This window comes from Gnatocerus cornutus, chromosome 1 (assembly GCF_029298725.1).
Source record: "Gnatocerus cornutus isolate USDA-ARS CGAHR chromosome 1, icGnaCorn1.1, whole genome shotgun sequence".
Classification (NCBI taxonomy): domain Eukaryota; kingdom Metazoa; phylum Arthropoda; class Insecta; order Coleoptera; family Tenebrionidae; genus Gnatocerus; species Gnatocerus cornutus.
The window spans coordinates 26,656,007-26,680,648 of record NC_142233.1 but is presented as its reverse complement, the minus strand read 5'-3'; the positions used below and the strand labels follow the sequence as shown (position 1 = coordinate 26,680,648).

The 24,642-nt window shown below is 33.0% G+C and overlaps 4 protein-coding genes across 6 annotated transcripts; 2 read left to right on the top strand and 2 right to left on the bottom strand.

The window, feature by feature from the left end:
* The first annotated feature begins 1,662 nt into the window (after positions 1–1,662).
* Positions 1,663–11,220, top strand: cert (ceramide transfer protein). Its single transcript, XM_088043513.1, has 9 exons — positions 1,663–2,080; positions 2,186–2,302; positions 7,275–7,518; positions 7,572–7,804; positions 10,089–10,259; positions 10,306–10,537; positions 10,584–10,786; positions 10,836–10,968; positions 11,021–11,220. Exons 1-9 carry the CDS (start codon positions 1,874–1,876, stop codon positions 11,146–11,148), a joined length of 1,668 nt encoding a protein of 555 aa, XP_087899639.1. The 5' UTR covers positions 1,663–1,873; the 3' UTR covers positions 11,149–11,220.
* A 1,576-nt stretch (positions 11,221–12,796) lies between these two features.
* LOC148181114 (uncharacterized) lies at positions 12,797–13,833 on the bottom strand. Its single transcript, XM_088040191.1, has 3 exons — positions 13,467–13,833; positions 13,325–13,401; positions 12,797–13,175 (listed from the first exon to the last, which is right to left on the bottom strand). The coding sequence occupies exons 1-3, from the start codon at positions 13,488–13,490 to the stop codon at positions 13,058–13,060; spliced, it is 219 nt and encodes a 72-aa protein (XP_087896317.1). The 5' UTR covers positions 13,491–13,833; the 3' UTR covers positions 12,797–13,057.
* Positions 13,834–14,193: 360 nt separating this feature from the next.
* LOC148181113 (uncharacterized) lies at positions 14,194–17,077 on the top strand. Of its 2 annotated transcripts, none has more exons than XM_088040167.1 (2): positions 14,194–14,393; positions 16,698–17,077. In XM_088040167.1, exons 1-2 carry the CDS (start codon positions 14,322–14,324, stop codon positions 16,983–16,985), a joined length of 360 nt encoding a protein of 119 aa, XP_087896293.1. In that variant the 5' UTR covers positions 14,194–14,321; the 3' UTR covers positions 16,986–17,077. The 2 variants fall into 2 exon arrangements, with proteins under 2 accessions (XP_087896293.1, XP_087896302.1); XM_088040176.1 differs by lacking the exon at positions 14,194–14,393 and adding an exon at positions 16,008–16,646.
* Rich (Guanine nucleotide exchange factor subunit Rich) lies at positions 16,983–24,619 on the bottom strand. 2 transcript variants are annotated; one of them, XM_088040146.1, is made up of 16 exons: positions 24,322–24,619; positions 24,165–24,272; positions 23,959–24,111; positions 23,728–23,911; positions 23,541–23,674; positions 23,405–23,496; positions 22,933–23,359; positions 22,678–22,887; positions 20,979–21,617; positions 20,781–20,928; positions 20,619–20,728; positions 20,438–20,569; positions 19,491–20,391; positions 18,892–19,411; positions 18,656–18,844; positions 16,983–18,131 (listed from the first exon to the last, which is right to left on the bottom strand). In XM_088040146.1, the coding sequence occupies exons 1-16, from the start codon at positions 24,460–24,462 to the stop codon at positions 17,774–17,776; spliced, it is 4,446 nt and encodes a 1,481-aa protein (XP_087896272.1). In that variant the 5' UTR covers positions 24,463–24,619; the 3' UTR covers positions 16,983–17,773. The 2 variants fall into 2 exon arrangements, with proteins under 2 accessions (XP_087896272.1, XP_087896281.1); XM_088040155.1 differs by having other exon boundaries at positions 18,892–19,408.
* Between the last annotated feature and the right edge of the window lie 23 nt (positions 24,620–24,642).

Sequence of the window (24,642 nt, the reverse complement as noted above, 5' to 3'; positions counted from 1 at the left end):
GAATCATAAAAACGTCTCTCAAAATCTTGGATGTCTGGTCTGGTCTGGGCTAGACCAAGCAAGTGGAATCGCGCCTTAATTGTTCCAGTAGAACCAACCTTTGTAATTCACGAGTTGAGAGCTTTTTCGTTTCTTCGGTTTCTGGAAGATATTTACGCTTTTTAGATGTTGTTTGGCTTGGAATAACTTCCGCAGTGTCTCGTTTTTCTCTTGCCAGAAATGAAGTTCCGGCACAAATAGCACCTAAAAAAAATATAGATAATATAATATTAAAGTACGATTGAAAAAACCATTTTTTACCTTAAATTTTTCCCAATGTTGGATTTTTCTCCCCTTCCATTAGATGATAAAATTCCTTTTCCCATTTGTTCAACTTTATTTTCTTGTTTCCTGTCCTTTTGATATCAGTTTTATTTTTTATTTTTGCTTTCATATTAGTGATTTTTTTGGCCAACTGCTTCTCGGTGAAAGGTTTTCCAGTTTCATTTTCCCACTCATCCTTGATGTGTTTCAATGCTATTTTTTTTGCTCTTCTCACAGAAGGCACTTGAGATTTTTGCAAAATTATCTTAAATCGTTCCAATAACTTGACAAACTTTATTTGCCTATCTTCTTCACTTGTGTACGTACTACGTACATCACTAACACTAGCACTGGTTTCATCACTATCAGACAACATGTTCACAATTTGCTATGTGATTTCAGCAGAATAAACCCCGAAACAGACGTTGAAATAAAGTTTCAAGCATAATAGATAAGTTTTTGGACAATTCTTGTATTTTAAGAACGTTTTATATCTACATGGTGACAAAAAGCAGTGTCAGTGATAATAAATAGATATGGCGACTTCTTTATAAATAGTTAGAAGCAAAAGCTATAAAGTAATAGTAAAAGATTATTCATATTAAATGAAGCAAATACTTTTGCTTTAACTTAATTCTACAAAGTAGTCGCTTTTGCTTTAAGCTTCTGCTTTTAGCAAATGCTATATTTTTATTCATAAGACCCATTGTATTTTTTTTAGCCTAGAAAAACTCATCTAAATCATTTTCACAATTTTACTTATTGTTTATGTCAAATGATGGTCATTTTTAGATTAGTTTTACCAGAATCCACCAAAAAAAGCACTGAAACAAAGAAAACGTAAAATTTGGTAATCAGTGAACTTTAGGAAGCCAACCATATTTAAAAATATCAACTTTATAATCCTTACAATGATTTAACTACTCTTACTTGGCATTTTGTGACAATTCAAGGCAGGTTTTATTTCATAGGCATAACATCAAAATTGAATTCCGTCGTTATGGGTGCAACATGACATAAGTCATTGGGGCATTTTTGTGATTATGGTTTTTGCATTGGTTTCTCTTCAAAATTGTTCAGGCAATGGAATGAAATCTTCCGTTTTGCAGGGAAACAAATCTAATAAGTAACTGGAAAAATGTGCTGTTTCATCAGAAAACATTTTTTCGCCTTTTTTGGCTCCTGCAAAATTGGAAATAGCTGACTTTGTTGCACTTACAACGACAATTTGTTGTAACAATAAAATAAAAACAAAAGATTTAATTAATATAGGTAATATTCCAATTTCTTACAGATCTGATTGTTATGTGACCAACAATACACCACGCTATGACCCATTTATTCAAATTTTCCGCCTTTCTCAAGGCCAACGATTTTTTATTGCGCATGTTGCTTGAGTGCCCCCTCGGTTTAGTAATGTAATAATGATAAAAACAATTTGATAATTCCACAAATAGCACGAAGTGTTTGTAATGTGTTCATCGTACACTTCTCCAGAATTTCCGTGAACTTACATGATATGACCTGAATCTGTTGTGTTGACTAAAATTCGGCGTCCATCAATATTAGAATGGCCGACGAACACAGCAGTGAAGATTCCGACAACGACAACCAAGAGGAATTGGCAGGTGTGTTAAGTAAATGGACTAATTATATTCATGGATGGCAAGATCGTTACATTGTTTTGAAAAATGGAACATTGTCCTATTATAAAAGTGAACAGGAAAGCGGGTATGGATGTAGAGGAGCATTATCTCTTACCAAAGCTGTTATCAAAGTATGTTTTCTTTTATTATTATTTTTATTAGTTAGAATTGTTCATAATCATAAAATGATCACAAGCACCGAGGAGAATTGTTTAACTTTTTTCTGTTTGTTTCAGCCACATGAATTTGATGAATGCAGATTTGATGTCTCTGTCAATGATTGTGTGTGGTATCTGCGAGCAGATTCTGTTGAATCTAAACAGATCTGGGTTGATGCATTAGAATCTTATAAGGTAAAAGAACATTCTTAATCGCAATTAGACTAGTTTCTAGCCATTTAAATGTCTCATAACCTCAAATAACTGCACAATTAGCTAATGAGGCGACCTTACACCTTTGAACGTTCATAAAAAACCAAGTCATGAATTATGAATTTTTAGTTTTAAGAACATTCCATGGTTAAATTAAATGATCATTGTTATGTCTGATTAACTCTATGGCCCCTAATTATTTTCATATCAGTCATGTGATTTTATTATTGAGATATGGTGCCAGAATGAGTCACTTTTGCTCCATGTGACTACACATCATAAAATATAATTTGAATTAAATAATAATGCAGGAAATGGATTAGGTTTTTGCTTGTCTTTCTCTGTTGAACAAGAATTTTCTAAAAAACTAGATTTTTCTTTGAAAATATGTGTAATAAAATCATAACTCTAACCCACATTATCTTTGCTAATAGCTACTTGTAATTTTATCCTGAAACTAAAAAGTAACAACAGGTCCATCTGGAGTTTTTTATTAACACATGCAATTTTTACATTATTTCATGTTTAATGAATTGGTGTTTTGACTGTATTTCAGTGGCATTAGGATATACCATCAAATTTTTTATTCTTTCAGTTTGTAGGTTTGGGATTCCAATTTTTTAATATACTGTTATTTTTATTCTGAGACTTGGTCCCAATTTTCAACGTCTCAGGTTTTTTTTATAAATCTTCGGACTCCATTATACCACCATAAAATATGATTCAAAACTTTCAGATTTAGTTATCCTTGAAAAACAAAATCAATCAAAACGTTGGGCTTGGTTTGAATTAGACGTTCTGACAGTCGGAGGTAACATAACGTCACTTACAGTGTTACAGTATTAGGAAATGGTTTTGTATCATTAGAAGCCTTTTATTAGTTTCGAATGTTGAGAAAAAATATATAGAGAGAAACCGACAGCATTTTTTAATTCAACAGGTACACTTTTACCAATTTAATTCAAAAGGTAAAAAATTTGTCTATAAATAAACATATTGGCACCACATTGAACTGTTTCCCAACATCATAACCTCATGTGACACAAACAATATTCATCATTCGTCTAGCCGTCAGTAAACTTCCTTATCAATATTATTAGACAGTCGATAGCAGTGGCGTAACAATAGGGTGGCAAGACGGCAAAATGCCACGGGCCCCGAGCCGAAAGGGCCCCTGGTCAAAGAGGGCTTCTTAAAAATCAATAGAGAAAGAGCCCCCTCCGATGGATTTGCCACGGGCCTCAAACGATATAGTTACGCCACTGGTCGATAGACAGATTCGGACTATTGAAATGAGTTTAGTTTTGAAACGACCTTCAATCAAATTTTTACTCTTCCTTGACGAAATGTTGTGCAATGAAATAGCAACGCGGCGAGGACTGCATTAGCTGTTTTAATTAGTTTCGCCCGTATTTGGTCTCTTTGCATTCTCGCAGTTTCTCTTCAACAAAAGACCATATTTCGCTGACATGTCCTTTTTCAAACAATTTTAGTATCAGATGTGTAGCTACATGCCTCTTCACGTTGTTTTTTGGGTGAATTTTATTAAATTCGTTTAAAACGAGGATATCATTAATTTAATATCTTCAAACTTATTATGATTATTTTTTTAAGTTAATTAATATGTATAAGGTCATTTTAGTAGTCATCTATAAGTAAAAAAATGTTGAGTTATTGCCATGGATCTTTTTTCTTATCTTTTTATATGTAGTGTTTATGCTTTGTCTTGTCTTCGTGTTTCATCCTATTTAATGTTTCTCTCTGTTCTCTTGCTACTTTTACATCACCTGCCTTGTGCAATCTCATTTCTGTTTTGAGTTATATTCCAAAACAAGTCTTGAACAGCTACCCTTGAAAAATACTTTTCTTGGAATGTTATAAGGATGCGTTTTTTGTGGTCCATCTTCCAATATCTCGCTTTTGTTTTGACCAACAAATAATAGGCGATAATACATAATCTTTAAACAGTTCCTAAATAAACAGAATAAGAAATGTGCCAAGTGACAATTATAGTACATACTACAGTTTCGTAGGAAATGATTTGTATCAAAAGCGCAGTAAAATAGTCAACTTGTAAATAATTATGTTATTTTTGACGATGGGTTAGGCCAAGTGGCTAATTATAACCCCTTAATTTATGAATGGAACTGTGCCATATGTACCGGAATTACTACAAATTTATATCGGTCGTCCAGTTTAGAACGATTAGGAAACATGTTTTTCGGTCTTTGAACATTTGTCAAGTTGGTATCAAATCAGCTAGAAATGCACATGGTTTTGCAAATCCAAGGCTTTCGGTAATTGCAATTGTTCGAATTTCATGACAAATGCCATTTACAACGTAGATTAGTTTAGATAACCTTACCGTGAAAAATAATAATAGAACAATTTAAAGCAACAACGGTAATCACGTTAAAATAGGGTCTGAGTAATCTCAGATTAATTGATTGATTAAATTTGATTCAATTATGCATGAAATAAAATCTAGAATTGCAATGAATAACGAAACACGAGTTTAAAAAATATCTGAATTTAAAAACTTGTTTTTGACACAATGCGCCACCTCATTTTAGTTTGTTCTTTTTCAGTGTTTAACTAAAAAAATGTTATTACGACTAACCATTTATAGTCTTGGCCGGAAATCACATTTACCCATATTTTTTGTGATTACTTAAGAATTCGTGAAAGCATCAATTGATTTGATGATGAAGCGATCATTTAAGAGAATGTGATCGCTGTTTTGAGCACAATTTCTAAAGAAGACTTTCTCGGAAAGGCCCAAACTAAAGAACAGAATAATTCTCAATTCTTTTTTAGATGAACAAAAGTTATTATTTAAAGCAACAATTCTAAACTGTCGTGGAATTAACACGATTTCGCAACATCAGAATTAAGCACACATTTGATCACTTAATTTGACTAGATTTGGATTATAAACGTTATCTTATAATGCCATTTAAATTAGGCTAAAAGAGTATCATAAACAAACACTTAAATTTTGTTCAAAGAGTTAAAAATTGCAGAATTGAAAACCAGTCTCGTTCTTCACTTGCACTTAACAGCACGTAAAATATTTAATGAACTAAGTGCATGTCTATTTTAGGATCGACATGATATGCAATCCATTAAATCTTTCATTAGATTTTTAAATGTTTGACTTGTCAGTTTTTAATTTCCAATTACACAGTCAACAAATGTTTTTTTTTTCATTTCATGGGATTGCTAATAGAGACAGACATCACAAACTCGCCGATTTATTTAATGGTAATTTATGTAATCGCAGTACGTGGAAATTCAATGTTGTTAGTGTCGAAATATAGTAGCTAAACTTCCTTACATGTGAATCTTTCAGAAGCACCAAACCCACTCCAATCGTATTATTCAATTCTGAGTACAAACGTTCGATTTTTATGTCAAATAAGATAAATATTTCTGCTGAAAATATGTATGCCACACATGGTGTTTCTAAAAATATTACGGTTTCAATAATCCATGTAGACAGTGGGTGTAACATCCTCCATATCATTAGTTACAAAGCTTAAAAATGCAGTGGGTTGACGTTCAAATTATATGCAACGATTTCAAACTTTGTTTGGATGATTCTCAGGTAGGTTCAATTTTCATCAAACCTAATAACAGTGAAGAATTCACCAATCAATTCTTTACAAATTACAATTAAGTCACATTTTATTATGGTGGCCCCATGAGTTTTGAATAAGAGTTCAAGATCACTTAATAAAGATATGTGAAATTAATTTTCATGTTCAGAAGGTTATCATTTATTCATTTTAATTTCGTTCGTGATAGTGTACATAGATAACATCGCAAATAACTCTAATTATCTTAATTAATAACCTTAATTTAATAAATGATAACGAATTTGAATTTGGGGTTGTTAACCCTTTGCCTGTAAAGAGGAAGACAACATCAACTGAAATATGGTAAAATTAGTTAGATTTATTAAAATGATTCAATTCCGTAACACCTTAAAGTTTTTTAGTATTTTGGTAACGAAAAAAAAAATCTAAATTCAAGGTTTTACCAATCCATTTATGTCAAGGTCGAATCTAATTCACATAAATTTAGGAACAATAATTGCTCTATTTCTTCTATTCTTACATTAAACATAAGCGCAGATAGAAGTTGAGTCATGAAAGTCATTTACTGTTTTAATAGTTTGAAAAATTCGTAAACATGTCAAACTTCAAGTTTGTTTAAAATTCCACAATCTCTATATGTTCGCTGTCTTCACGTGGAAATTAAAGATTAATTTTATAAGTCATGCAATGTTTATTGAGAAGTTGCAAGAAAGATAAAAATAAAAATCGATTAATAATATTGTTAAAGTACGCCAAGTTTGGTAATAAAATCTAGATTATAGTCTATACCAGTCAATACTTGCAAAATGTGTTTGTTACATTGGTACAATTTGTTTTGTTTAGACGTTGAAGGAGAAATAAAAATATGTATATAAAATCTATTAATCTATTAATCTATTAATTATTAAAAGTACATTGATGCAATTGTGTATTTTTGGCACTTTTCCTGTTCCTGCAGTAATTTTGGAACAACAAATTTTATAAATTGGGTTTAAGGAAGGACTAACTTACATAATTGTCTAAAAAAATGATTTAAACGAAAAACGGTTGAGTTTATCCCAAAAGATTTTGAACTGTGGTCAATATTTATGTTCGACCGCTAAGCTTTATGGCTAATGACCCCGCACCACATTTCAGTTTTATTAGTTGTTAAAGACTCATTTTGAGAAAATAAACAATATTCAGTTCCGAATTTAACTTTGACTAATTTTACTATAATTTTTTTAGTTTTTATTTATTTTACTACACTTGAGTCTATTTTTGTCAAGTATCCCGAGTTTTAATATTGGGCATCTTGACAATAAAATCTGCCTTTCAAAATGGACTGTATTTTTGAACCTGACCTCTTTTTTCAGTCGGAGTCTGGATATGTTACGGGCTCTGAAAACAGCTTAAAGCGTCATGGCTCTACAGTCAGCCTACAATCAAACACATACAGCACAGCTTCTGGAAGTAGTTTTAAGCGATCATCTCGCAATCTACGTGAGAAACTTGCCGAATTGGACACTTTTAAGGATATACTGTGCCGACAAATTGAAACTTTACAGACGTATTTTGATTACTGTGTGGATAATGAGACTCAAAGTACCTCTAATAAAGGTGCGTATGAACTTGAAACCACATCGTTTTTCTAATGTTTTTTATTCTTGTAGAAAAACTACCCGTTATTGACTTTAAAGGTGAAGCGATAACATTTAAAACCACAACAGCTGCAGTTTTGGACACCTTGGAGCATTGCGCTGATCTGGTGGCCCAAAGGGAAGAATCATGGCGTAGCAGACTAGAGAAGGAAATCGAGCGAAGGAAGCGAAGTGAAAACCTTGCAAAAAGCTACTTCGCTCAACTACAAAAAACCAGAATCATCCCGTCTGGTCCTGATTTGGAGGTAATTTTGACCTGTCACCATTTGACATTTCGTGAATTGTGGCAAAATTAAATCCATGTGGCGAAACATTCGAACCTTTTTCAAGAAAATCTCCATTCAAAATGTAAAGCTGTGTTCTTTTTTCATTAACAATACCAAGTAAATTGCATTCGCGTCTATCATATAATTACATGGATTGTGTCAAGTTCAATAGTCATAATAATTTTAAACCACTCATAAATGCCATCAATATCGTTTAGTTATTAATGCGCTCTACTTTGATGCGTAGACATGTGTAGGATTTTAGGAAACGGATGACGAAACCATCAGCATTTCATTCATTTCATGAATAATGATTAGTCATACAAAATAGACGTGCTTTGTGTGACAAATAATACAGTAGCGTAACGCAATTTTGTAGTAGCTCACAGTGCGCGTTTGTGGTTTGTCTGGTGTTGTGTTGTTTTGATAAGTGGTTTAAATTCCGTAATGAAGCTGAAGGATGCGATTTTGAAGCGGCAGAAATCGAAACATGTAAGCTTATCAAAATTATACGTGTACACAATTAGAAGAGAAGTGGATAATTGCGATGGCGATGAAATGTGCAATTTCGCGAAAATTTAATTAAAGCTTGGAATAAAAGATTCATTCGATGTAAAAGAACACCACTAGCGCAAAATTGTGTAATGTGCGGTGCAATCATACAGTAAATGCGGAGTGCGTTTATTTTTTGCAAATAGCACGTTTTTTATCTTTTCAATAATGGAGTAGTAATTATTTATTTTTATTAAAATTTTAATGACAAAAATATAATATGCACATGGAAATAAAGTGGACTTCGAATCAAAGAAAATATCAAATAACGCCAGAAATAAAAAAAAAGTGTTTTGAAAATTAGATCAGTGGATAGCATTTCAGTATCGATATGGATCAGTATTAATTACATGTTACTTACACAATTTATTGTGGAAATTTATATTGGGCTTTTCTTGAAATTCAGTCTTCAATGTTGTCATATATTTTCCTCTGATCCATTTATGTGAGTTACGAAACTAAGTTGATAGGAAAAGTTTATGGTTTCCTGCCTACGACGGAAAAAATTTTCAATACTCTTTCGTCAAAAATAACACCGGCAAATACGTATTGCGATGACCACGCAATCGACTTTACGGAAATGGTGTTTCTCTGCTAATTTTCCTACAAAAAAGTTGAGTTTTTGCAACTCCTATTAATAAAATGCTTCTTTTGTATAATAAATTGCACTATTAAAACAATTATCAAATAGATGCATAAAACGTTTACAGCCACACGTTTACACTGCTGTTGACTACGCGAATAAAGAAATAAAAGAATTAAAAATTAAAATTTGCACTACTATTAAAAGGTTTTCGTTACTTCTTTGTAAAATTTTGCAAATTACCGAATTATAGGCTGAAAATGTGTTTGAAATGATAAATAACCAAAGAAAGCATCTCCAAAGATATTCTGAACGAAACTACAGTTGCGGTGCCCAGTTCAATATATTGCCGAGAAATCAAAATTAGTTTAGAAGTACTTAAGCACTATTTTTTTTAATCCTATGAAATTGGAAAAAAATTATATGTTATACATAGATAAAATTAGTCTTTATTCACTTATACCATAAATAGCTATTCTTTGGCGTGAGTGATGTTACTCCAGAAACAATATCTTGACAGTTTAAACGCGAAATTTTCGTAAATGGGTAATACCATCATGACTTGCCAGGAAAATGTCTCTACTTGTAGTTCAATCACCCCTGAACAACACTACGTCATTTTCCTGACCCTACATAATGAAATTAGTATTTCCACAATTTTAATAATCTCAAAGTAAATCCACAATGAAAAATAGTTGGAACTAATCAGTTTGGCGTTGTTATCAAAAATGTTTCGTATTATTTTACAAAAACTGTGATATAACAAACACAATGAATGTTTACCTCATTATAAATTTCGTTACCTGTGCAATAACCTTGTTAAAGATGGTTAATATGTAGTGTTCAAACCGCTTTTTCACGAAAAAAGTTCTTTGGAAACTTTTCCATTAAAGAGTCAACACAATTTAATATGTTTGAGGTACTATGCTTACATAATTAATAATATCTTTCTATATGCTTTATCGTTTGACCTAAGAATGTAGTTATCAGCGATATTCTATAAACAGAATTTTATGTACAGTATAGAGTGAGTCAAGGAAAATGTCCGCTGGGGTCTTAACCAACGGAATAATGGCATTTTGTTTAGTTTATAGTATTCATTTATTTTTATAAATGTTTGCTTTGCAGGAAGGGCCGCATAGCGTATTGGCCGACGATGAATTTTACGATGCCGTCGAATCCGGTTTAGATAAGATGGAAGAAGAGCAGGAATTACGGGACAAGTTGAAGACTGGTCAGCTGATTCCTGTCACACCACCTCCAACATCACCTGCAAGCGCCCATCGTCTATGGCCTGAGGTAAATTAAAACTATCAATTTACTTAAATCAATTCGTTGAATTTAGATCGAGAGACTCGTCAGCCAACAAGTTACTATGGCCAAGCTGGGAGTCGGCGAATGCGGAACCGGATGGCAACTATTCGCAGAAGACGGGGAGATGAGAATGTACAGAAGAGAAGAAGAAATAGATGGGATGGTCGTCGACCCTCTAAAGGCTGTGCACGTAGTTAAGGGTATTACAGGACATGAACTGTGTCATTATTTTTTTAGTCCACAATTTCGATACGACTGGGAAAGTAAGTAAAAGCGGATGTCTCGACATTGTTACAAATTTTTTTGCAGCAACTTTAGAACATATGGACGTGATAGAAACCATTTGTGAAGATACTCTAATATTTCATCAAACTCATAAAAGAATATGGCCTACAAGTCAAAGAGATACTGTATTTTGGTCGCACATGAGGCGATTAACAGATGACCAAGATAGAGACGGTCCGGATCTTTGGACTGTCGTTAATAATTCCACAGAACACCCAGATCATCCGGTAAGTGATTCTGTAGCAATTAAGTTAAATGACTAAATTTAAATCTCAGGCCAACGCTGGTAAATGTGTAAGGATATTCCTCACTGTTTGTCTCTTATGTCAAACTCGAATAGATCCCCCAAAAGATGGAGCCCCGGTTACTAGAGATGACCTTTCTTGTAAAATTACTTATTGTTCAGTGGGTAAGTTGATAAAGTCTTGTTAAAAGTGGGATAAAACGTTGAAATGTTTCAGTGAATCCTGGTGGCTGGGCCCCTGCGTCGGTTCTTCGAGCGGTTTATAAACGAGAGTACCCCAAATTTTTAAAGAGGTTTACCGCTTATGTTAAAAACCAAACAAAAGATAAGCCTATAATGTACTAAACTAAGGATTTTTTATGGTTTACTTTGTTAATTTTATTTATATTTCTTATATTAAATGTTATATTCTGTTTTTATGTTTGTTTTATCTTTTTCTTTTAAATGATGTATTAATTCCTTAAAACCGTCCCTAACGATAGTAGTGTTGCTTTTTGTGTGTTATTTTTATTTTGTGCATAAATGTATCACTAAAATGTATATTTTAAATGTTAAAGACTGCTTAAAATGTTGAGACCGGTTGCCTTGATAGTGTAAAAATAACTTGTATAACTTGGATTTCATGCTATGCATTTTTGTAAATTCAAACTATGCATCAAGTGATAACACAAACGATGTTTTCAGGTTGTGTGTAATTTATATTTTATCATTATATCATAACGATTCAGTTTCCTATCATTCTTGTTCCACCGCATGTTTCGTAATGTGTGATAAATAGGACTTGGAATTTTCAACTAAAAAAGGCTTGAAGAATATTGACTGCAAATCATTTTTAATAAACGAAGTAAAATTCCGGGTTCCTAAAATAAATAAGTGCAATTACCTCTAAAAATGTTAAATGTGCATTTAATCAACAATAAAAACAATGGAGATACATACATTGAGACGACTAGATATTACTTCACCATCAAAACAATATTAGTCTTGGTGTTTCGCAATAAAAATTCGGGAAAATCATTTTAATTTTTACAAGTGGAATAATGGTTTAGATCTTTTAGAAAAAGTACATTAAGAAAATTGGCGTATACATAGTAATGTAACTTTTTTAATTCTGACCACGGAATCTTATAATCTAAAAAATTATTCTACACAACAGGTACCAAAATAGCATTTCATCTGATTTTTATTGAATGTTTATAGCTTTATTTTGAAGAATTTACTGATTTACAGTTTCACATGAAAAAGAAAAAATATATACAATGAATGCAAATAATCAAATGCAAGCACAGCATCGTATGGTGAAATTTTTAAGATCAATTTAATAATGAAATAGTTAGTTAATACGAAGAAGTCGTTAGTTAATACGTCTAAGGAACTTATAATATTCCAGAGAATTTCAGAGAACATCAGAGAAACCTAAATATTCTGAAGATTCCAAACTAAAACTTTTAGATCCCAGAGAAACCTAAAAAATTTGGACACTCGAAAAAATACTTATCCAATGAATACTTACCCTTGATGCTAGACGATTCTGTAATTTGCTAGGTTAGAAAAACAATCTAAGATTCAAAATTCGCTAAAAGGTTTTATGTATTTTGTTGAAATTCTGAGATTATCTGGTATTCTCTACAATTTTCCATGATTCTAAAGGACTGTTAGGATTTCTGGGACTCAAGATTACAAGATACAAGATTTTAAACAATACTCTGAAGTTTCCAGGATTTTCTTAGCATTCATGAAACTTCTAGAATATTTAAAATTGACATTGACTCATTTTGTGTGAAGAAATGGTGGATGCGCCAAACTTTTTTTTTAGTTCTCTGGAAGCCTTTTAAATGGAGATTTCGACTCATATGGCTCTTCATAAAGCTGTTTCAAACAGAAAAAATGAGGTGGACTAAAATAACTTTTCCAATTCTCACAAGACGTAATTAATGTTTTTTCAAAGCATGTGCACGAAAAATTACAATTACTTAATTAATTACAACACAAATCCTAAGAGAGTCTCTTTATTATGTGGTTTTATTACATGTATTTGATGGCTATAAATTGACTAGTTCAGCTATTAAAAAATTACAGCTATGCCATTATTATTTCATTACAAAAAAATACAATACTTATCCAAATATTCAGTGCAATGAAATAACTGCCTCACAGTAATAATTAACATTTTTAGATCCTTTTAAAGAAATAGAAGAAAGTGTCTTCGAATCACGTTACAATTAAAATCTAGTTTGGTTGATATCAAACCCTTTCAATGAATTCCTTCGAGCGGAGTAAAAGTTTTATACTGATAAAGTTTATCGTCGCCATATCCATACAAAAGGCGTCCAACTCCATTTTCATCATAGTAAGGATAGCGATATTTCGGCCTAAAACAGTAAAGAACAGTGTTGACAGAGCCAGAGAAAGTTTTACCAAATAAATGCCTAACTTTCACTATTAATTACTAAAATTAAAATGTTCCGAAAAACCTGACAAAATTAATATTTTTACAATAAAAAAGTGTATTTTTTCCTACCTTTCGAAATATTGGAAATTTGGAGCGCGTGGTTGCAACTGTGCTACAGTGACGGACGCCAAAGCAATCACTACAATCTAGAAATTTGTGTTAAAGAATTACACAATTTTATTTTTGGTGGATAAAAAATTGATTGACTTACCAAAACAACGACGAATTTGTTCATGGTAGAATTTTGTTTATTTACAGTTACAGTCGATGACGAAAATACAACTGAGAGTAAAAGTGAAACTTGCACAACGAAATGAAAGAGAAAGTAACGAGTTACTGTAAGATTGCCCCACCGTTGTTTGGGATTAAGAAAATATTCGTATAGATAGTGTTCGTGGTTTTACAACCAAAATTACACCAAACTGTGTTGTTTTGTAGAACTGTTTCCAGTTCGTTCGTTTGCTTTTATGGAACTGCTACATTATTTCGAATAGCTTTAAATGATTTCGCAGTATCTAATGACATTCATGGAAAATATTAGATATGATGATGACATTTTTTATTAAAACATGTTGGACTAGTTTTCGAATACTATTGCTCAAAAATTTGTTGCACACTTTAAAAGAAACAAGAGATATTTTAATAAAACAATAAAGGAGGCGTAGAAATTAACTTCAGAAAGTGGAATTAATTTTGTCTGAAGCATTCATTAACCCTGAACAATTTTTAAGACTTTTCCCACATTATTGCACATTTCAGTTCCACTATCTATTCTTGTCCGAGAAAGAAAATGCTTCAAATGGCCGAAATATTTATATTTGTTATTTTAATTAGTTCCTCAGCAATGCCCACTCGTCTTATAATGTCATATCTTTTTTATTAATATTACGGAATTGATTGGGTAATCCGTAATTATGGTTTAATATTCACAATGTCGACATTGAACTCTATTGATCGCAAGTCTTACATAACTTTTTTTGGATTATTATTACTTTGTCATTAAAATGAGTTAGTTTTATGCAAGCAATCAAAGAACAATGTGCAGGTGAAATCGTGCGTGTGTTCAATGATCTACGGCCTTTGGAAGTTCCAGACACTGACTAAAAAGCCCAAGGAAATGTTTCGGCCAAAAATCAAGGTATATCTTAGAAATTTGTAAGAATTCCAACATTTTTAAATTCCGTTAAGTTTAATCAAGTTTCAAGCGATTTGACACTAAATCTTAATGATCTAAAAAATCAATTTTATAATGATTTTTGGTTCATTCCAGTAGTTGCATGGTTTGCACTCAACAATACACGTGTTCCATAATTGCCGCAAAAGAATAAGCAAGATAGGGCCCTTTAATATGAACAATAGTTGTCCCAAAAAAAGTTATAGCGCTTTAAGTTATGACATCCAACTGATTTAATTAAGAAATGTGTAGACACAACTGGGAACAAACTATGTGGAATTACATATTAATAGCTCGTTAATGAATTTCATTCATAAAAATCTTTTTTTCTTCGTTGTCTGGTTTGTAAGCTGAACTATTTTGATAAGTTTTCGATTGATTGCCATTTGACAATGTATTGACCAATGTATCGCTGTTTATTGCGTTCTGCCTAATTGGCAAAAATAAAGATAAGAATTATTACAATGTTGCTAAATTATCTTTACATTTTGGTTTACATTACAGTTTATATTCTTTGTCATTTTTGCGGCAAATTAGGAACACCTATGAATTGTGAACTTTTGTTCGTACAAACAATAAAAAATTTCATTAAACGCAAATTATATTTGACTCATTGATTCCTGTTAATTGTCAAAAACTTTTTTTACGTTTTCTAGATCTTATTGTGTTTACAGATGTCTCTCAATCCTTTAATGCACTATTTTTCTTGGACTGTCCAAATTAAATTAGTTCGTCAATTTATCTCTTTATTCTCTTTGGATTTCCTAGAATTTTCAAGGTTATTTATTCAGGGTGTTATGATGGTCTATATGCAAGTTTTATCATGTACTATTTTTTTAAATTTGGAAAAATAAACCAAATATTAGAGTTTGAAAAATCGCCAATGCATGTAAAGTTCAATGAAAACGAAAGTTTAAAAAATGTGTAACAAATCCTGATATTTTTTGTTGTTCTTACCGCGGTTTCCATACTCAATTTGGCACCGCTCCGATGTTTTCATTAACATTTAATTTCATGAACGTCAAGTTTGGGATGAAAACAAGCAATATTTATTTTAGAGAATTTGCATTTTTTTTATTAGAAATCGAACTTTGCGAAATATAAATATACCTGTATGTAATTTCTTTTTTGATTTTTTCTAGATTTCTTTAAAGTTAACTTTTCTAGTTTCTTCTTCTAAAAGGTTCTTTCTTTAAAAGATTCTTGGTATATTTCTCTCAAAGTTTCTACATAATATTTCATTTTTGCTTGAATTTCCCTAATTCTCTCATGGTTCGAATTATTGATTTTTTTTAAATTCACTTTTGATTTTTCTCAAAATTGCTCCGGATTTTTTTTAATTCCCATAAAATTTCTTATTTTTTTTTCATTTTAGAATACTTTAACTTTAATTTCTCTCGATTCTGTAAATTCACTTCACTCGTTTAACTCACTTTTATGCTGTAATCAAATCAAGATAAACTAAAGGCCCGTAGTTCTTAGTATTTTTTTGCTACAATTAATTTGCAATTTATAATGAGAAACGGCTACAAAAAACAGTTCAAGTTAAAAGATTTAATAGAAAAAATAAAAACTGATTAATTTCCTTCCTTAAGTTATTAAGTTGTTATCTCCCTAGCTGTACATTTTTTCCAAATTAGTAACTTTCAACGCAAGAATTTTATACAAACCTGCAACTACACAAGTTATATAAGCAAACTATTACTTTATTAGCCATATAATGCAACAGTCGAACCTGAGTGAGGAATAAGGTGAAGGTCAAGAACAGTAAAACCTTTCTACACACATGTAGTAAGGCACGTACAGTCACTTAGTGCAATTTTGTTGTGTAATTGTGGACAATTACTTTATTGTACTTATGAAAGAAAAATAGGAAATTGCTGTAAATTAACATTAGTTTTTTCATCCCCTAATTAATGGAGTCCATGACTACCCTTATTACTTAAACGAAAAATTCCCTCAGATAAAAAAGAAATCGATTGTTGTATTAGCATATTTTAAAAATATTACGGTCGACGTACATTCATCTATCATTAAACTACATTGGCAAATACGTATCTACCCATTTGTGCAATAATTACTATACATTAGCCAATATTTCCACTTCTTTTGATCTGGGCATATATCACATGCACTTTCTCTCATTTTGTTTAGAACGTTGTTGACATTACACCGAAAACAACAAAATTTTTGAAAATGTACATCTCATATTTTAAAGTGATAAAAGTGTAGTGTAAAATAGTAAGCTTCTAATTCTTTTATTTTTAGATAATTGTGATTCTTAGTTTAATTTCCACCTGTATGTGTGCTGGGAACTACGTTAAAGACTTAATTCAGTTTAATGTTGCTGGCCATCCAGTGCTTCATGAAGAAAGTACGTGGAATTTTGATCCAGACGTTGGAAAACGACGATCCAGACAATATCAAGAAATAAACGGTAAATTAGGTGAAAAAGCAATTGAACGTTTAGGATTAGGAATTGACGGTTATGATCTGGAGCGACTGGCTCAACAAAGAGCAAGAGATGAAGGACAATTAGACGGTGCGACTGAATAAAATCGTTAAAATTTATTTTTTGTTTTAATATGTTACAAAATAAAATTATTACTTGCAAAATAATATATTATATAAATAAATATACAACAATAGTGGAGTATTATTGTAGTTAATGACAGTCTAAATAGTTCCTAATACTAACCACTGTATAAAAATTGACCAACAATTATTAGAATACGAACAGATTGTAAAACCTACAACACTTAAGTGTAACACCTTATCACCCAAATTGATTCATCAAAACGAATTGCTATAAAAACTAGTGAAAACTCAGGATGTTATTGCTGAAAAAAGTTTACGTTATTTCGTTAATTGAAGTGTTAATATCATAAAAAATTTGATTGGCGTTGCAAAAATATTCCATATTTGAATAGCACGGTGGAATACAAAACTACGTGGAATGCAACAGACTTTTTGCAAATCGTTTTATAAATGCGAGGCACAACACAATTGAAATCGAACAGTTCCACTTACAGCCTAGATAAACATTGCTTTACAAAGAATAAAATACACTTTCGGGAGGTACCAAACAACAGCATAGTTTCTCTCTTTTTTACTATAAACTTCACGTGACGTCGTTAAACGCAAAAAAGAGAAAAACGGGATTTTAGGCAAAATTTTCTTTTATCAAAAAAGTTTCCAACATAAAATCATAATATCTATCACTGGTGAGACGGATTAGTCCTTGTAATTATGGCTTAGGCAGTACTGATCCATGTTGTACTCTCCAATAATAAAACATCTATTGCACTTGAATCAAAGTAATCTTCTATTGTAGCAGTTCTACTCTATGAAATAACACAACCCGTACTTTCTGGTATTACTGTATTCTCTTCAATTTCGTTATTGGCATTCTCTTTGACACTAGACGAATTTGATTTGCTGTCGTTGAGCTTGTCATGTGTATTTATATTACTAGGTAGACTTAAGCCTTTCTTATCTTTCAACGAACCACTTTGACTAGAACCGTCGTGATTCGAGCTAGTTTTCCGTGACCGAGGAATAGGAGATGAAATCTTATTGAGCGATGCTGACACTGCTTGCTGGTACTCGATTATCTTCTGATGCTGAATTTTAGTCTCGAGTATTTTTGATAGGACGGAAATTTGATTTTGTATTGCCAACATGAACGCTTTATAGCCCAAACTGAAAAAGAAGTACTCATCACCATCACTTGTATTTTCTTCTAGCTGACTCTTATAAAGTCAGACTTTCTTCAATTGTTCCGCAACGGTTACCGAAGAGTACACAATAGAATTGATAGGTGAACGTAATTGGTGCAAATAATTATTATGATGTAAAGAGAAAATTATACGGTCCCGAAATACTGACAAAAAAGGTGTTTAAGGAGCAATCAATATTAGAATTTTTATTCAAATTTAGCGAATTACAATTGAAAACGTAAAAATTGAAAAAAAAATAGTTTTGAAATCGAGTTGGTACCCTTCTAGTAACAAAGAATAAAACAGAAAGGTGAATGGTTAGCTTGTAACTACAATGAAGTAACTGTGAACCGCAAAACGACATAAAAACCAACCACTGAATCACATAAATTACAACACGTTTTATCTAAGATGGTTACTGTTGTAACTTCCCAACCGTAACGTGTTTACTAGTTCAATGTTGGCAGCATTAGAAGAGTAGAAATTAACAAAACAAATATGTCTTACCATTCAGTATTGGTCCAGTACTGCAACAGTAATAAACCCTGTCGGAGTCTGGAGACGGCTTCAATTGACTGGTCGTGGGATTTCGCGGCATTGACTGTTCTCAAAACAGCCATTGCATCTCTCAACAAAACAGAAATGATCAAAGACCATTCTAAACAGCTAGCTTCCATAAATAACTGCAACAAATACCTAGAAACAAAGTTAAAACGAGAACGAATTCGTTCGTTGATTCTCACCTAAGCTGGACTTCTGAGCGTTGTGATCCCTTATTATCAGAATTAGATAACTGTTCTAAAATCTGAGACGATGGGACTTCCCAGTTGTCGTTCGTTGAATTTCCCATTACATCACGATCATCACCCCAAACAGAACTAACTGAGCTTCGTACAGTTTCATCAACTTGCTCGCTAGATTGAGGTTCTAATGACTTATCCCCTAAATTACAAATTTCGTTTTTACAGTTACTGTAGAGATCAATTCTTTTATCGTATAATGAAGATGTTGTAGCGAGATCACATTTTTCCTCAAGCTTGTTAACGCGGCTTTCGACATCACTCTCGGATAATTCGCCAAGCTCAGTTTCGGCTATTTGACTCGAAGAATCCAAAGTGTTTATCGGCGTGATCAAACCTGTGCAAGGTAAACCTTGAAAACTCATGTATCCACTGTCACCAACACGGCTAGAGGTGGTTTGGCAATTTACGTCAATTTTGAGTAATTTTAGGCGGTCCTCGATGTTGGGATGGGAGCCATCTGCTAAATGACGGTAAATTTAACAAAAATAACTTTGTTTTTGTAGAATTGTCACTGACTGAAATACAACTAAGATAATTACCTGCCGCATTGTTCTGCAAGGAAACCACCGAAGGACTCGGATACGGCCATGAAAATTCCTCATGAAGATGCTTCAAAGCTTGAATAAAATCATCAATTCTTGCAGCGCGGTCCCGCTCCTTGGCTAACCAAACAACCAAATGAAAATCCAAATGGGCAGCAAAATATCCTAAATCTGTTAGGCGGCGTGTGGATAACAATCTTCTTGCGTGTTTTTGTAAAATAACATCGATAAAAAACTCTTCAGCTGTATTGCTTGGCGAACCCCGATTTTCCTGTTTAATTACCCCAACCGTATTAGGGACAGATTTTTTCCTACCCGTGTTTGGTGATTCAACCATGTAATTATTATTAGTATTGCTGTTCCTGTTTTCAACCAATTTAGGTGAAATCGTTGTACTGTAACTTCGAACTCTGGGGCCTTGGACGTTACCCAGAATTAAAGAAAGATCGTCAGCGTTGGGGCTCACAGGAGGAGTTTGTTGAGATAGACCCAGCTTAGGAGGTAAGATAAAGGAAGTGCGAGGAGATTCAACGTCGTTAGGATCTATTGCTCTGAGAAAGCGAACTAGATCTTTGGCTAGTTCCCATTTGGACTGATCCAAAGCTGTATTCAGCAACAAGGTGGCATATTGTCTGCTAACAGAAGAGGTTTCTAAGTTTTGTAAGATAATGAGGTAGGAAGCGGCGGTATCAAGTTGTCTCTTTGCCATGCATTCTTGGAAAAGATCTTTTGGTTTGCCAGCTGCTGAAAACAAATACGGCCAAAGTGCGATTTCAGTCTTTCTAGCACATTGGACAACAGTTTGCAGATACACTGGAAACTCCATTATAAATTCGATTACGCTGGGCAACTGAGCATCTGGAATCGGTTCTTTGCTGGTGGCCTCTTCCTCCAACACCTGTAAAAACCAATTAATAGTTAGTACATTAACAGAGAATGAGGACCTCGTGTAGCAGGAGCTCCAAAGAGTGGGGAAAATACGGAAGACTCATACAACTTCTTGCGATTTCCCAAGCATGATAACCAAGATTTCTTCTAATTAATTGACGTAAGATCTGATGAAGGTACACTTGACTCTAAAAAAACAACAATGAGGCTCTGATGTGACACTAAACGGGTACTTACAGTACGTTGTAAAACACTAAATGGTAAGGAAAATGGAGAATTTGAATCAGACGTATATAAGACGGTATCATTTTCGGCTCCCAAAATTATAGCATCTTCGAAGAGTATCGCTAAAATGCGTTCGGTGAGATATAAACCACCCACTCAACCCTTGAAACTCACCTAAAGGATATATTTTAAGATGAAATGGTAACATAATTCGTTTTGACATGAAAGTGTGTGTTTTATCGCCGTCTTTGGGATATAAAGGCAACCAAACTCTCATCCCATGAGCTCCGCAAAACAGCCACAACGCTTCAGTTAAATGAGCCTAAAATAAAGATGTTAAAACAATGAATTCAAGGAAGGGTATTGAAAAACCTTTTCCGCCTTTCGTCTACTTGGAACCCAAACATTTTCGACACAACTTGCCAGCACGGTGGGCATTGAGCACGTGTATCTTTCTCCATTTCGAACTTCTCTTTGTACCATCAGGAGTCGCCCACTAACATTTAAAACTATACTCTCGGAGTTATTATGCTGTCCTCTTCCCGTTTCCGTGCGTAAAGACGTTAAAGTGATGGACACTATACACGCTGGGTGTACTGCCAACGCTGATATGTCTATCGTTTGTACTTTGAATACCTCCACGTTGCTAACTGTGGGGTTATGCTTGAGAACCCAAATAGATACTTGTGCATCCGATCCAAAAACAATCAACTGATCTTGTAGTATGTTCATTAAAAGAACTGGCGACGAGACTGGAACAATTTTGGCAAATTTATTGTCCAGTTTTGAATCTCTAGGGTAAAATCGTATTTCATCGGCGTTTTCAATAATGCTGTAACAACCCATGACGATGTAGTCTCTCCACCACAGTAAACCTCCCAAAACGATGAAGTCTTTTTCTTGCGTCTCATTGCCGAAGAGTTTCCACCGTCTTGTTTGCATGGAGTAATGAGCAAGGCCTGTTCTTCCGGCTATTGCCATGTTTTGGCCGTCTGCGTCTATTGCCGAGTACTAAAAGTGAATAAAAATATCTTCGTAAATTTGTCATAATAATTAATAAATTATGAGGCGCTCCATTAACAATTGAGGCGTAGTTAAGGTATTTCGGTAATTGGGCAAAGCATTACCTAATACCGTGATATTTTTAAGGTCAGTTGAAAACTAAAGATACGTTAACGGAAATATAAAAACTAGATACCATTAAAACATTGTAATCTCTACAATTTTTCTCCTAAATTTTCTAATGTAATAGATTAATTGTTAAGACATATTCTCGAACATATTCGAATTAAACATAAAAATTTAGAAATATTTGTATCGAATCAATCAATTCGGTATCTATTATTCATCGACTGATTTAAGCACAATTATCATATTATCAACTTCAATATTATCTATCGCAGACCACAGGTCTAAACTCTTAATTTATTTGATGTTTTAAAAAGACACGATATGAAATGTGAAATTGTATAATATGCAAGCTCAAAATGAGACATATTAATAACGACCTTGCTTCAAGTTATGTCGTAAATATTAATTCCCAAAAAAATATTTCAACTGATAATTTGTATCACTTTTCACAACAAAAAGCAATTAAGTAACAAGAGCTTTTCTATGAAAACATGACTAAGTCTAAGTTTATTAGATATTAGATAATAACATACATTATCAAGATTATTACAACTGATTGGTTCAAGCGTCAATTCCTTCGTTTCAACACGTGCACACAAAGAAAGACAGTTTATTGACAAAATTATAAAATTTTAATGGTTAATTTTAAAAATATCAATTTTTTATGAATAAAAATCAAAACCAAAAAAAGGTCACGTTTAATTCTAAAGGTACTTTTCAAGGTTTACTGAATTTTTTTCTACTGGTGCTGGTATAATTTACATAAGATAAGAAAATAGATATCTAAAATCACAAAAATTTTAAGGCGCACGATTAATAATAATAGAAAAGATCCTAATAGACTGATATTTTCAAGATAAGGATTAAAAATAGCTTGTCACCTTGATGAATAAATATTTGTCTTTTGTTTAAATAAATATAAGAAATATATTATTCTTACCCTAATAGGCCAGTTTGTGGAAGAATACGTTGATGGAACGGGAATTACCAGCCACTGCCTTCCTTCTGCTAAAGTAGACGTCATTGAAACAGACTCTCCAAAAACGCCCTCCTCTTTAGAAGAGCGCTCCGAAAAAATTTTAATCAAAGTATCTGCCGAATTTACATACAATTTATCTTCTCCTTGCAAATACAAATGATTTTGATGACTCTACGAATAGAATGAAGAAACAATAAAAATGATCTAAAAACATACCATGCAAGGATTAATAGTCAGTGCACTTTTCATAAAATCCATTTGTATTAAGGTGGTATTTAAAACAGAATTTTGGTTCAAATTATCATCCTCTGAAGGCTCTAAAGCTTCCTCATGAACCATCCACAGCTGATAACCTTCAGTTGCAAATTGCATTGATTTTATTTGCAAAGGATTACGTTTCTGGAGATCTATATTTAGGCCATAATCCCAACCCAGAGAACACATGAGCAGCGAGCCAAAAGTCGACCACATTGCAATGCCGCCTTTTTCCCAAGCAGCAACAAGTGCACATCCATCAGGTGTCCACAGAACTTTTTCTACAGCTCCAGGGTCACCTGGATAGTCTTTGCTGCTCAAAACGCAGTTGTGAGATATTTCCAGACCACCTGTGCTTTCATCCACGTAGTACACAACACACTCTGAACTGAAAAAGACTTTAAAATGTCGTCTGACAAGAAAGTTAAATTACTTTGCTCGCCCGAAAGTGATTAAGCGGTATTTGTGGTTCATTACTGTACAGGTGGCGTCTTCAATTCCCTGGGCCCAGATGCCTTGCACTTGCTAAAAGAAATGTTAGGAATGACCTCAATAACGTGATTACTCACATTAGGATCAAATTTCAGAGAAGATGCCGTTAGAAAAGCGGCTCGACCGTCATTTAATACTATGGAAAACCCCCCCACTAGTGGGGAGTATTCAATATTTACAATGTAAGTGTTCTCTTCAACTATCGGAATTGCTAGAAAAAAATTAAAACAGTTAAAACTTCAGCGGTTTGGTTTTAATAGTTACCTTTAGACACTTGTTGATTGATACAGAATGGTATTCTTCTAAGATCCAAGTTATAATCTCTATGTTGAGTTCCATCCCATCTATATCTTAGAACATGACCTTCAGTTGTTGATATCATGAACTCTGTCATTGTGATACACACAATTCCAGTTATTCTTCCATCCCACACCATCACTTCCTCAGACTAAAATAATCACAGTAAAGTATCATTTGTACCACTTTTAAAATTACCAGAGTTAAGTGAAGAGGAGGAATTATTTCTTTAATAAACAACTCTGCACTGTCTCGCCTCAAATTAGCATGGGGGCTATCAGTTTGTACATACAACCCTTTGCTGTCTGAAATAACTCCAAGATTGAACAACAACAAATGTCCTTCTGAAGTCTGTAATTTAGAAATTTGTAGCTATTAAATCAACAGATATAGTGTTACCTTACCCCAACAACTATCATACTTGAATCTGGCTTCCATTCTGCTAAAATATTTGTTCCAAATTTCTCCAGAGACTGTGGAGTTCGACGGTAGAAAACAATAGGAACACACGGCTAAATCACACAATTTTATTCCGCGTCGACGGGAAATTATGTTACTTACTTTGCAAAACCATATTGCGATAGTGTCGTCCGTTAATATTGCAAAAAGAATTCGATCTCTATTACAGGTTATTTGCTTGATGCAAGCCTGTCCTAATTTTGGAATTTTGATGACTTTGGGCCAACCAATTGGAAAATACATCTTCAGAGTTTTGTTACAAATTCACTAACATTGTATAAAGAAACTATTCGATTTTTATAAATTTAAAACTGACCATTTGATAACAACAAATAGCAAATGCAACGTCCATACTTGTTTGAGAAAAATTCTCAGAAACGTCATTTGTCAGATTGCAAGTGGCGAAAGCGCCACGAAGCTAAA